The sequence below is a fragment of the Tachypleus tridentatus genome, chromosome 3 (genome assembly GCF_004210375.1).
Source record: "Tachypleus tridentatus isolate NWPU-2018 chromosome 3, ASM421037v1, whole genome shotgun sequence".
NCBI lineage: Eukaryota > Metazoa > Arthropoda > Merostomata > Xiphosura > Limulidae > Tachypleus > Tachypleus tridentatus.
Window position 1 is genome coordinate 8108577 of NC_134827.1, and position 15254 is coordinate 8123830.

The following is a 15254-nucleotide window of genomic DNA, read 5'->3' on the forward strand; positions in this document are numbered from 1 at the left end:
AATTATATAATTTATTTTAACTCAAAAAACAAATTAAACAAAAAACGCTGCATCAACTTCTATTGCTATTCTTTATTTTTTATGTGACGCATGACCAAGCGTGTTAAGGCGTGCGAATCGTAATCTGAGGGTCGCGGGTTCGCATCCCCGTCTCGCCAAACATGCTCGCCCTTTTAGCCGTGGGGGCGTTATAATGTTATGGTCAATCCCACTATTCGTTGGTAAAAGAGTAGCCCAAGAGTTGACAGTGGGTGGTGATGACTAGCTGCCTTCCCTCTAGTCTTACACTGCAAAATTAGGGACGGCTAGCACAGATAGCTCTCGAGTAGCTTTGTGCGAAGTTCAAAAACAAAACAACTTATGTGAGACTGGCGAATGGAGGTTAAGACTGATAGACGGTGTGTCCCCACCGTTACGTGGGTCCTACTTCCTCAGTAACCTCGAAAACTTGGGGTGCATTTTATAATCCCACATTTTAGCTTGTACCCTGGAATATTTTCAGTTGTTGCAGCAGTTTTGTTTAATTTGTTTCTGTCCCGGCTTGTTTTTGAGTTAAAATAACAAGTTATAATATATATGGCCAGATGGTTAGGACGCTCGACTCGTAATCTTGGGGTAGCTGGTTCGAATCCCTCTTACACGAAATACGCTTATCCTTTGTTCCTTTAGCCGTGAGGGGGTTATACTGTGGCGGTCAATTACACTATTCGGTGGTAAAAGAGTAGCCCAAGAGTTGGCGGTGGGTGGTGATGACTTGCTGCCTTTCCTATAGCGCAGATAGCCTTCGTGTAGCTTTGCGCCAAATTTTCAAAACGAATTTGTTAACATGAACCATTGCCTTTAGAATTTATTGTTTATATTTTAGTAAAGAATTATATCTTTATTCTGAATTAATAGCTTTCTCAAGTCTACGTGTTTCTAGACGGTCATAATTTGTAAATAATTATGTTTAGAAGTTTGTGTGGAAGTGTTTAAGTGCTCATTCTGATTGCCTCAATGAGTGCTTCTTGTTTGTTTTTAGCAGTGTGATAAAACTAACCTATTATAAAGCTAATAACTTAAAGTAATTATTGCTAGCCGTATGGAGAGGGGTAAACGACCACTGCAATATCCTGTGGTCTAAAAGGTCTTCCTTTTTTTTATTTTGTTTGAAAAGGCTTGCTCAAGACGTTTATAACCCAGAAGTTTACCATTGTGAGATAAGCTAAATTCCTTTTTAAGGGTTTAATACTTTAATTTTACATTTTTTTTAAGTTAAGGTAAAACACATTCTGTATGTACAAGGAGAAGCCCACATTTGTTTGGAAAAAGATCCCCTATTCTCAGTGTGTAATGTTAATACGCCATGCTTATGCCCATCATATTATTAAATATATATGACTAGTTCCTTTACTGTACTAACGAAGATAGTTGTTGTAAGTATTAAACTTTCAAGCATACGATCTTTGGAAGTTGCAAAGCGCAAATCATACTGAACCAAATGAAAAAGAGTCACACAGATGTTTCACTTTGAATGAAAGAAAACTTTATTTAAACGTAACATAAACAGCTGTCATCTGTAAATATGGCATATAGCTCTATATATTACAGTTACGACTGAAAGTGTTCGTACCCCTGCGTCGTGAGTAGTTTTTCTCATAACTTAAAAAAGCAACACGATTAGGATAATGAAAGTATGGTGTATTATAAATATTGTACTAACACACATCTACATAAATTATCAAAATTGAACGACAAATAAACTGTTTATAAACAAATAACCAAACATAGGAGGGGCAGAAAGTGTTCGTGCGTCTACTTTAATGGTCAGTTGTGTAGCCTTTCAGTTGAATTACTTGGCGCAATCTCTCCTCATAGCTCTCCATGATCGTTTGACAGTACTCGACTGGTATTCTCTTCCATTCTTTTTTACAGAAGGCCTCCAGCTCTTGCAAGTTTTTCGGATGACGCTGATGAACTCTGGTCTTCAACTCATGCCAAACGTTTTCAATTAAGTTGAGATCGGGTGACTGCGATGGCCACTCCAGAACGCTTGTATGGTTCCTCTGCAACCAGGGTCATTGTTGTGCTGGAATATCCAACGACGCCCAAGCCGCAAGTTCCGAGCATCATTCTTGATTATAAGTGCCTAATATATCAACATACTCTTTCTTTTTTCGTGATTCCGTTGACGCGGTGAAGGCTGCCTACACCAGAAGAGCTGAAGGAACCCCATAGCATGATCGACCCACCTCCATGTTTAACTGTAGGGACGGTGTTCTTTGTAAGATTTCGTTCCCCCCTTCTTACGGAAAATATAGCGAACATCATTGGGGCCGAAAAGCTCGATTTTAGTCTCGTCTGACCAAAGAATACTCTTCCAATAGGTAAAGGGTTTATATACATGCTTTCTTGCATACCTCAATCATGCTTCTAAATGAACAGGCTTTAAATATGGAGTTCTACAAGGACTGCATGCTTTGAACTCAGAAGAGCGTAACATGTTCGTAACTGTAGAGGTGCTTAATTCAACCCCAGTTTTCCTTACCAGTTTCTGTATGTCATTACGTGTAAAACGAGGGTTCCTACTAACTTCTCTGAGAACTTTCCTCTTGGTTCTCTCTGGAATTTTGGTGGATCGTCCGGAACGAGGGAAGTTAGCAGTTGATCCTGTAAGCTTAAACTTGGCAATTATGCTTTGAACAGTAGATTTCGGCTCAATAAGTTGTGTAGCAATACCGGAAAGATACACACGAGACTTGTATTTTACAATAATTCGGTTTTTTAAATCACTGGACAATTGTTTCCTGTTCGCCATGATGACCAAGCAGATAATGACGGAGATGGTGCTAAATTACCGGAAGTACATTTTTTGCTGGCTAAAGTCCAATAATTATGAACCCAGTGTCTAGTTCTGGAATGGTATAATATAGTTTATTCGCCACAGTAAACAAAATTTTTACGGGAATATCAGTTTTTTTTTTCATACGTTCTGAAATGTACGAACACTTTCTGCTCCTCCTATATTTGGTTATTTGTTTATAAATAGTTTATTTGATGTTTAATTTAAATAAAAAATTATGTAGATGTGTGTTAATATAACATTTATGATATATCTTACGTCTATTAGCCTAATCGTGATACTTTTTAAGTTATGAGCGAAAAACTACTCGGGACGCAGGGATACAAACACTTTTTGTCGTAACTGTGTGACACAAAACTGTATTGAACGATTTCTGTAACAATTTTGAAAAGTTTTAACTTTGGTTGGAATTATATTCATTTTCAACCTACGTAAGAATTTCCATTTCTTCCAGATTCAGATAGCAGTGTCGTTATTAAAAACTGATAAATCGGAGATTACAATATTTGTCTCTACACAGGTTTCGTACGCAACATCTTGTGAAAAAAGTCAGGATAACTGGCCGTATAAGAGACAAACGTACATGCAATATTCTTATAGCCATAAGAGCAAAATTAGGCGTGGTTTACAAGTAGACTCATGAAGTACTAATTTTGTGGAACTAAATACGCACAGCATGAAAAAAACCCTACAATTATTTATCCATTTATGGTATATACAGTCATATAAAACTACGTTTAAGGTACTCTGTGCGTGTTTTGTAATGTTTCTACGATCTAGTCAAGAGGTTATATATTTCACACGGTCAACACCGCAGAGTATCAATCATGGGTTTTCGGGAAATCTAAATAAACGTTAAAAGTCTAATCTTAAGTAATGGTTTTGAAGGTACTTTTTTTTTGAAATCAAAAAATTTTTTATTTATCTTCCAGAATATTCAACAGTTTTGACTGAATCTATACTAGGATCCATAAAAAAATCGCATGAGATGATAAATCGATAACGTTTTCATCTGATTAGCCCTTATTTCTTATTTTGAAGTAATGAATTTTCAACTCACGGTATGTGAACAGATTTACTAACCTGCACTAAAACGTGAAATAGTTCGTTATATTGTAAAATTAATGTTTGTAATATCAGGATAAGTTTTTTCCTAATTTCAGAGTGTAATTGGGAATGAATGAAAAAATCTGTGTGTCTGTTTGTGGATATATAATATTGTAAAAAGGTAAACATTTGTTGTAACTGTTATTGCACTTAAGTTTCTTATGTACTGTATACACCTCTTTGGCACAAACTGAACCCGACACCAACAACTATAGGTTATGATTTACTAGTTTTCAAGGCTAATTCATATTGAACATCCGGTTTACGTGACGTGGACATCTGTGCCTATATATTTCATTACACTCATTAAATATAACCCTTTGTTCTCCCGAAGAAGAATTGTGAACTGTTCGTAAGCGCTCGTGTTTTGGGTTACCTTTGAAAACCGTTATGGCTTACATACAGATAAAACTTACAAGAATGACTTATTTCAAGATAACCGAATAATACTATAACTCTTTATTTCATGATGTTAGAAAAACACATAGGTTCAAAAAGTCTTGATAGAAATGAAATAGTTTGACCCTGAAGAAGAAAGGTCCACCTTTTGAAAGCACTCGGGTTATAGGGTTTCTATTTCATAACTCTTTATTTAATGTAAGTACTTTGGTTCAAAGTGTTTTTTTCTAGACAAATAATAAAACTATTATTAATGCATCAAGAGTCCTCCTTGGTTTCCCTGTTTATTGAATTTCATGCAAAGTCATTTAAGGGCCATCTGAACTTAAAGTGATATACTAAAGAGAAAACAGCAACTCAAGAATAACCACAGCCAACTTTTGGATTATTTCTTATCATCGAATAATGGGATTGATCTTTATATCATAACTCCATGTTATGATCTTTATATCATAACATGGCAAACATGTTTGACGACTGGTTTAGACCCAACAACTAGCAGGTTATGAGAGTCCATCTTGGATGAAAGCACTTGCATCAAATAAAAAACTGCAGTACATATTTAGTTATTTTGAGGTAAATTACTCTTGTGTAAAAAATTAGTAAATTAACAAGCATGTTCTGCTGTGGATGCTTTTACGTACAATTTGTTATTCATCTCTACTTTTTTGATTTAAAATTTGTGTCAGGTAAACATGCTAAAGTAAGATACCTATGTATTTTTATGACTTCGTACTGCAGTTTATTTTAAAACTTGTAACGTACAAACAATTTAGTTATATTTTTTAATGACTGTGTAACAATAAAATATCAGCACTTTTATCAACAAATGAAACCTAGATTTTCATTTCTAGAGGACAGAAATCGAGCAGGAATTGTGGTGATGTGTAATGCAGAATATTTGGAATAGACACATAATTGGAACGGGATTGGACACGGCACATTGTTTTGACACATCAGAAATTGAAGAACACACTATTTGTAAACTATCATCATCAAACCATTGACATGTGTTTAACACTCCTACGAAAAGACGTTTGTAGTCCTGATTTCTCCAATCCCCGTTCCCCTGGCTGTGGTTTCGCTAGATAGTAGATAGGGACAGTGGGAATCTCGTTAATCCATTCATTAATGGATTTAAATGGCAATTTCATTTAAATACAAAATTATTAGCCTAATATTAATAACCTTTCAAGTTGCTCTGGGGCCTATTAGGCCCCACTTTTCGTAGGAGTGTTAAGTGCTGATATGGTGTATTGAATTTAAGACTTTTTAAGCCCTCTACGAGTCGACCAAAAAAAACGGGTTTATCATTATGGAACTGCAGATATTTTCACAGTTCAAGTTATTTCCTATATTGCTCTATTACGAAGGGTGAATATGTTATAAATTTATGTAGTGCCAAAGCTTATTTTCAGATCTGTTGAATGTATTGTAGTTGAATGTTAGCGGGAATGTAAAATTCACTCATCATTTAGTTGTGACAGATTAATTCCTGAAAATAATGTGAGGAAAATTTGAAATTATTTATGAACATTTAAAAATTAGCAACATCTAGTGCACCTTTTAGTTTGAAAAACATGAAATTTATGTTGACATGGAACTGGAAAGTTTTGATATGTGTAAATATTCATATTTGGCTTGTTTTGTAGGTTTTCCTGTGGAAAGAGATACAGTTACCTGGCATTGCCAGCCGAGGTTATTGTACAAGTGAGGTCTCTAGCGTTAGCAATGTTATTCACGGACGTAAGTGTTTTGTTCTTTTAATATTACAGAAAATACTTTGATATTTATGCTCTAAGAACACTTGTGTTTAAATCTGTTTTTCTAGAAATATAAAGATTGCTATGTTTTGATAAATGCTTGCACACACTACTGAGTTTTTATAAGTGCAGAAAACTACAGTTTAGTATAGTGGGGAAGAATACTTACTCTCAAAAGTAAAATCTACTTGTGGCCATCTGTTTATTTTTTGAGGCTTTATGACAGTAAAATTTTGTAAAATAATTTAACTCAGAAAAAGTAATTTACTTTGAAATATTTTTAAATGTCCAAAATTTGTATTCAGAAAATTTCAGTTTACTAATTATGTCATTTAAACTTCTCTATGGTAGAGCTGATTTAATGCAATGATGTATGACATAAAATAGATGTTCTATTGAGAAGAATAAAACAATGTTTAAAAAATGTTAGATTAATTTTGAAGTAGCATTTTGCATATTTTCAATATGACCAAAGAATTTTAATTGTAGATTGCAAACAATTTAATTATTCATTTACTTGCATGTTTTCTGGTTGTAGAAACTGATGTTTTCTATCAAAGAGGTTTTCCTGTTGTCACAGTACCGCTTCCATCACGGCGAGAAAAATGTCGATTCTCACTGAGGCCAGTTAGTAGTACAGTAAATGATTTTATAAGAGATCTGAAAAATGAGGATCATGGGATTGACAGAGTTCATATTCAGACAACAGGTAACTGTTATTTTGAACTTATGTTTTTATTTTGTATTTTATGTAACACAGTTTAAAACAGTAAATGTTTTGTTGTATTACACATTGTGATGCCAGGAGGTTGAAGTGCAACATTCAAGTGCTCTAACTGTTGATAGTAGAAGTCTGATGTAATCATTACATTGAGTGGCAGCAACTTAAAGTGGATCACACTAACAATATCCCACCAAATGCTTAACGAGACTTTCCTAGGGTGGAGGTCCATTTTGGGCTGTGCTTTAGTCAGTATACCTGCACTGAGCTATTGTCTGCATCATTTAACATTTTCATAAAATATCCATTTTTTATCTCCAGTTACTAACCTGTCCAAAAAAGGTGAGTTATGTTCACGGGAATGCAAAGAAGTGCAAATGTCTACTCTTGCTCTAAGGTTGGCTTGTGTCAAATCATGGGGTACCCATTTTCCAAGTTTTGACATCTTTACAAGCTGTTGCAGATGTCGGTGAACTGTTGAATGGGTTAAATTAAGCTCCTGTGTTAGTTCTTCAACTATTGCAGCACAGTCTTTATCAAGTGCAACCAACAGCAAGTCATCATTAAACTCGACAGGATGACAGGATGGCACATCACTTAAGTTGTAGTCACTTGATCTGAACTTCTGAAACAATCTTCCACATTTTCTTTTATTGAGAGACTCTGCACCATAAACACCTTGAATGTTTTGTGTAGTTTCTGCTGCACTATTGCCTTTTTTTAAACTCATAAAGCATTATATGCTTAATGTGCTCCTCAGACACATTAATCTTCATAAGGGTTTATTTGATTAATGATCTGAAAAAGTAGAGTTGGGTTAGTTTCTTGTATTTGTTTGGACATTTTTATACACATCCTACTACATATTTTAGTCATTAAAATCTTCTACAAAGACAGAAATGATTATGCACTTTCTGTATTAAATTTTCAAACATTACTTATGGGATAACCTGATAGTTTTGATTTAGTTTTACATTAGTGAAACTAATAATTAAATATGACATGAATGTAGTTGTTAAACAACTGATGACGCAGAACTTTAATTTGGTAAAAATAAAATAGAAATAAGAGTAGAGAAGACATAATAATAATATTGTTATTTTCCCAAATTTTCTTTATCAAATTCAAGGTCTTTTATATTTTTTTTTAATTTTAAGATAGAATAAATGTATTTCAGTTGTATGTTATTATATTTCAAACAATGGAGTTTGTTTTGGCTTTTCATATGGAGAAGGTATACGATTGGTAACACATGTATTGTGTTTTCTGTAATTTGTTAACATATAAAAAAACAAACAAACCAAAAATGCGAAAATATTAATCTGAGTGTTGGTTAGTCTTTATTTTCACTTACAAAAATGAGATTTTAATATGGTTTTGTGGTATTAGCATTTTTAGTTTGTAAGTTTGTGGAATTTTTTAAATAATTACTTGATTTATAGAAACAATAACAAAAATGTGGTTCTACTATCATATAACTTTTCCATTGTTTGATAAGCTTATATGGCTGTTAACAGAGGTAAAAGTAAATAACTCAATCCTTTGTTTATATGGGGGACCATTTTATTTATTTTTCTTATCAATTATATTTAATTTTATCAACTTTAAAAAACATGTTACATTGTAATGAATTGCATGTGGGGTATTTATATGTGATTTCTAGAATAATCAAAGTATCAAGTGTCCATCATACAGCTGGCTTTGAAAATTTTATGCAGAAAATAAAATGAACTAAATAAAGCAGAGATAAAACAGGTAAACACAGATGTAAAAAATAAAATTAGTACAATCAAAATGTATGTTGTGGCTTTGCATAATATTGATTTGATGTTTAAATTACTTGTTTAGACTTCTGGCTGGTAGTACTAAGCTAGAGAGAGAAATCTGAATAGTTATGATACTGTGTATTAAATTAAAGTTATATTGTAATATCCCTCAGTATTTAAGTTTTATATATGTAATCATTCCATTGTACATGCTTAAGAGAAAGAAGCTTCCAACTGCTACCAGTTTGTATAAATTTCTATATCACCCCTTGATGTGAATAATTTCATTCCCAGAGGTCATTGCGGCATGTAATATTTGTCCGAACTAGAGTTTTAAGTACACATTTATAACCTTTGTATACCTAGTTTAGAAATATGTTATTATACCATGGGTTTTAAAAATATACATTATCCATTGCTTGGTTTATTCTTTTTTCAAAACATTTTCTAAATGCATTTTGATGCATGGGATGCATTCTTGAGTTTTAAATTTTAATAAAATGTATAATCTTAAATAGTGTTAAGCATTTAATGTTTATGGAAACATTAGTGTCTAGAAGGAAATGTATTACAGGTGATAGATTGTTCTATACATATAGGTTTCATTAATTGACCAGGGACACGTATATGTATATGTACACACACACACACACACACACACACACACACACAAAATGTAATCATACTTAACTTTATTACAATAAATAGTAACTTCCAATCAAAGTAAGCTATTTATAGAAATCTGATCAAAATATAGATATAGCAAATGAAATGTCCTGTACTTACATTTAAACATATAGTAACTAAAATGCATTGTTTCATTAAATAGATATTCTTACTTTCATAGTTTATTTTTTTACTCTAATTTCAATAATATTTCAGAAGGTGTAGTCAGCTAAGGAGATATAGTTTAGTTCTAAAATCTATATATTAAGCTAACAATAATGCAAAATAATCTGTATAATAAAAATTGGTTTGTACTAAACATTGGAGACTGTTATATCTGTGAAAAATAATTAAATTTCTTGAGTAATAGACTGAACAAATGTGTATCAAAAACTAGATTGATTTTAAATTTGTGTGTGTATATATATAAAATTTTGGTTGAATTATCCACTTTTCACTAGAACTAGATGTATTTAGTATTGCTGAACTTCTGTCATCTAAAAAGTATTTTATATGCAGATGGGATAAGAATAGCAGCATCTACAAGCATAGAGACCCTGATGCAAGAAGATTTTCATCTCATAATAAATGATTTTGTTTACTGTGTCAGCCCTCCACCACTAGGTAAGTGTTGTGAATTTGTGAGTTCCACCATAACCAGCTGTAGAATAAAATTTGTAAGCTAAGTCTCAAGAAAGTATTGCTTGAGAAGTTTCCTTTATGGATGCCTGTGAGAGGTAGGTTAAGATCACGTGTCCCTAACTATGAGAATAGAAACATTTAGCTCAGTTGTTGAGCTAGAGGTTGAGGTATATTTTTCCGGTAATTACTATTCTTGTCTTCTTTTCAGATTTCATTATGAAGTTTGTCCTGTTCAAATTAAATAGTTCACAGTAAGAGAAAATATGTTTTAATTTTCATGGACTAATGATAGAAAAAAGTGATACATAGTTTTATTTTATGAATTCATCTGTTCAGTACATTCTTTTGTGAGACAGTCTTTTCATTTTATATTGTTGTTGAAGACTTGCAGAGATAAGGAATGAGTGAAACAGATGTTGCAGATATATTAATATGAGAACATTGATTTTTATTTTCTAAAAAAATAGAAATGCTTATTTTAACTGAATTTTCAAGTATTATGCCTGTTTATATTTAAAACAGAAATGGCATTTACAACATACTTTGGAAATGAATTAGGCAAATAATGAAAATCAAAGTGACTGACATTATTGGTAAGTTATAGCAAGAATGATTGATAGCACAAGCTTACTAATTACTCTGAGGGTTAGACTCTAAACTACTGTAAAACCTTTGATTCTTGTTAATTGGATATGATTAAGAAATAATTGTGAACTTTAGAGAATGTAAATTGAAAGCTAATAAAACCTTTCTAAAAGATGAAAGGAAAGATAGCATTGTAGAGAAAATAAACAAAAATGTATTTACTTATATAAATTAAGATTAAAAAATAAGCTTTTAAACTCATTATAAATTAAATATTAAATTTGATGATATATTGATATATTAAATATAATGTAGCAAAAAGTTAGAAAAACATCAAATAACAAATCTAATTTGTCTGCTTATTGAAAAGAAGCATTGAAAGACTAATTTAATGTTTAGTATCACAATAAGAGAATTAAAATAATACATAAGTAATAATAAAAAATAACTTCTCACCAGAATAATGGCCACCATATATCTAATTATTAGTTTTTTGCATATCTGCTTATGAAGGTTAGAATGCATTGCTTCATCAGTTGGATACCCTTGCTGTTAATGACATTTTTGGCCATAAAGAAAATTAAATGTTACAGCATTTTACAGTATACAGTTTGATCAAGTTTATATAATACCATGAAAATCAGAGTTGAATACACCAATTACTACTAAATGTTGTTAGTACTAGCTGAAGAAGCAATTAATGCTAGTGGCATCCAAAAGTAAATTAATGAGCATTGAGACTGATAGATAAATAAATGAATATTTATATATATAAAAGAATAAAAAAAAGAATAGAGTGATGACATAATATAAATGACAAAATTCTTCTAATATAAGTGAAACAGATACAACATTAAGGAAAGATGAGAATAGTCCTTATCCTTAATATAAAATACCAGTGATTTATGTTGGGTGCAAAAAGAACAAATGCAAAATTGATTCATGGTAAACAGTAAATAAATTGAAAAGTGTCAGAAATTGATCTAAATCTAAAATTCGAGTATGTTACAGTAGCTTAAATATTTTAAGAGTTTTTGACATTTATGGTATGGAAAATATATATAGAATTAACAGTAAGGGAAAATAGCTGAAACTAAGCAATTTTATTGTTAGTAGTCACATTGCATTTAACAAGTTAAAGACTAAAATGAAATGTAAGAAAATATTGTTAATAGGTAACTTTTCTGTGAGACAAATAACAGAATGAGTAAATTTGGTTAATAGTTAATTTTATAATTAAGTAAATAAAAACAAGAGGAAATCCTTAGTAGCTGTGTGCATCTCTTAAGGTTCTTTTAGGTAAGGATTAGAGTAAATTATCCTGTGAGACCTTGGGCATAGTCAAATGTATCAATCAAAATAGTTTGACCCCTTGAGTTCAAAACTGTAATTAAATCTCGAACTGATTAAGAGATGACAGAACTATGAGCTAAAACTCTGTACTTGAAACAAAAACAATAAAACCTCAAAGTTCTATGGGTTGCTATATCACAGTTAAAATTGATTTGTGTTAAAAAGTGATTAAACTGAAAAATGTTAGTCATATATATATATATTTATAATATATGACAAACAAACTTGAGTATATTACAGTAGTAAATATCTAAGGTAATTTTATATCTGTGGTACAGAATGTGTATGGAGTTAACAGTAAGAAAAAATTTCTGAAATATAGCCAATTTATACAAGTTTTTATGTTTTATCTTCATTGTGTTCCAACATGAAATTAGACGTTTGTCTGCTGGAATTCTTTCAATATTTGTAAAGTCCTTCAAAGCCAAAGCAGTGGCCTTTTTTGAGTATTTGAGTTTTTCTTGCTTTATGTAGCCACTCTAAGCATGTTTTCCAACTTCTGATGTACTAAAGCCATCTGCTCTTCAGATTCTGAAACAAATGGCCTAATTAATGAGTTTAATTAATAGTTAACCTAATAATTAAATAAATAAAATGCAACATGTGCTGATATATAATTAAGATATTTTATTGAGGCCATTAATAACCTGCATTGAAAAATCATGACACTTTGTTGTCCTCAGAAGTAACTTCCAAGCATAGAAGTATAATATTTTTAAACTGATAACAGAACTAGTGGCATTACAATCTTCAATACTTACATAACTTGCTGACTGACATTCACTATTTTATTCTTATGTTATATTCTCAGATTTGCCAGTCAGCTACTTAGTGTTTTGCTTCTTAGAGGCTCAATAGTAAGACTTAGTGCTTATAATATTAAAAACTAATTTTGATACATGTGGTTGGCAGAGTACAGATAACTCATTGTGTAGTTTTGCACTTAACAACAAATAAAGTAAGCAAGCTTAGTGTTTTAGGAAACAACAAAACTTTATCCTAAAAACAAACCTGTGTATAAGGTTAATCATACAAAAGTTCAGGTAAGACTGAAGATAAAATAAATTTTATTGATAAAACTGGTATTTATGAAATAGAACATGAATATGGTAGTATATTTATTGGTCAAATTAAATCAAACTTAACACAGTGATTAAATTAACATTAAGATTGCGTAAAAATGGACTTGTAGCAGAACATGTTCGAGTAACACAATGCACAATTTAATAATATTTAAATTGATAATTTGAGCTCAATTGAACAATTTTATTGCTAAAAACGTATAAAACTTTGGGAATAATAAAATTTAAAAAAAGATTTGAGCAGAGATGAAGGTCCAACTAGTTATGGGATATGACCTGATAAAAATTTGTAAATATATTGTACTTACTCTTGAGGGTGACAAAGTATAAATAAAACAAGTAGAATGAATTTTAAATGGAGGTCATTAACAATCTCGGTAAAGTATTTTAATTTTGTACCAAGAAACATTGAATATTGTTTATTTATTTATTAATTTGATTTTGACCTTTTATGCAAGTGACAAATCTAATTGTGTTGTAGAAACAAAACATTATTGGAATGTTAATTCGGTTATCAGTTTGAATCTAACATTCACCTGAGTTTTACTTATTAACAGGAGATATTTCATAAGGGGAAAATAGCATTGATATAAAAAAAAAATAGTAATAAATAGGATTATTATTATTAAGGATTTATTTACTGAAGCTGGTAATCCCTTGTATTTTTAAAGCATTTAACATTATATACCTTTATTAAAAAGTAAAAGGTGGAGAACAAGATGAATGAAAATGAGTAAGAAATAATCCTGATAATAACTATGTAATTAACAATTAATTTAATAATTAAATTAATAATTAATTAATAATCCTGATAATAACTGTGCAATTAACAATTAATTTAATAACTAAATTAATAATTAAAAAATTAATATTTTTGATAATAACTATGTAATTAACAATTAATTTAATAATTAAAGTAATAATTAACTAATAATCCTGATAATAACTCTGTAATTAACAATTAATTGAAAAAATCTTGCAAACTTATTTCATGTTTGTTTTACAGCATTAAATTTCTTTCGTTATAACATTGCTATGCTATCAATTCATAACTTGTTTGGAGGAAAAGTGTCACAGCCCTTTCCAAAGAAGAATTTTTGAACAATGTGATTGTTAAGTTATGTAAAGCTAAAGGACACATCATAACAAAGGCAAGAATTTTCAATATTGCTGTGGAAGAAAAAAAAAACTTGACACCATATTTTTTTGTTAAGTGCTGAAACTTGTGAGCTGCTAAACAGTTTTAATCAGATAAAAAAAATGATGCATTAGTGAGAAATCTTATGTAGAAATTAAGTGAAACATTTTTTCTTTACATGAAGATAAAAAAGAACCATTTATAATTTTAAGGAAAACTGACTGCTGAGGAAATGAAAGATCTTTCTGATGTTAAACGTCAAGTTGCAAAACTTTATGGAGTCTTGCATGTGGATGAGCATCAGATTGAACAAGAAAGAAAATTAATTGGTGAACTAGAAGAACTGAGACAGAAACTGGAGCCTCTTGAAAATGTAAGGTTTTCTCTGAAGAAAATACTAGTGGTGACATTTGAGCAAACATTTCTTTGGGGGGTGGGAAATTTGAACCCATTTTAGAGCCCATATATCAATTGTAATAACTACATAAGAACTAGCAGAACGTAAACAAACATGGAAATTTTGACTTGCTACTTTCCATACATTAATATGAGCAATTTCTCATAAAAATAGCCTATTAAGTAGGCATTTTATGTTTCTCAAAAAAAAGAAAAAAGACTTGGGTTAGGTGCCTGCCCCTCTGACCAATTGGTACAACTGCAAAAATGAAACTTTCATCTATGAATAATTTTTTTTATTTCACTGTATCTTTTTGTCATACAATACTAAGTCTTGGTAAAAAAAGATGTAGAGTGAAATGTGTTCAGTTTGAATTACTCAGTTGTTTATTAAATATTTGTAGTTATTCCCAATAAACACTAAATATTTGAAAATGTTTAGAAATTTTTACTTTATATTGCTTTACATGATACATAAATTATCTGCAGTATTTCAAATTTAGTAACATGATTTTGAAAGTTCTTAAAACAGCAGATGGATATTTTCTTCAATGAAAAGTTAGTTATTTTTTATTGGAAGTGTTTCTTGCTTACTATTGTACTTTTCCACTTTTTTGTAGTGTGTTGTCTTTTTTAGAGCTGTTACATATGATTTCCTTTAGTAGCAATGTATTCTATTACAATATTCAATATTGAAATAACATTCAAGAAAATTATAAAAAACAAAATACAATGTCTGGGACTGACAGTGAACTAAAAATAAGGAAAGTTAAAAACGACTTCGCATAACATCA

At 30.9% G+C, this 15254-nt stretch overlaps 1 protein-coding gene across 5 annotated transcripts in view; it reads left to right on the forward strand.

Moving 5' to 3' along the window:
- The window catches only part of LOC143246291 (calcium uniporter protein, mitochondrial-like), a 58852-nt gene that overhangs the window by 27104 nt on the left and 16494 nt on the right, over positions 1 to 15254 (forward strand). For 4 of the 5 annotated variants that reach the window (XR_013025905.1, XM_076492761.1, XM_076492759.1 and 1 more), the window contains exons 2-5: positions 6001 to 6094; positions 6650 to 6820; positions 9784 to 9888; positions 14277 to 14437. Coding sequence is in view for 4 of the 5 variants with exons in the window: in XM_076492761.1 (XP_076348876.1) it covers positions 6001 to 6094; positions 6650 to 6820; positions 9784 to 9888; positions 14277 to 14437 (531 nt within the window). In the remaining variant the exon portion in view is untranslated. Of the gene's footprint in view, positions 1 to 3774; positions 3904 to 6000; positions 6095 to 6649; positions 6821 to 9783; positions 9889 to 14276; positions 14438 to 15254 lie in introns of all 5 variants that reach the window. The other variant, XM_076492762.1, reaches the window with a different exon arrangement.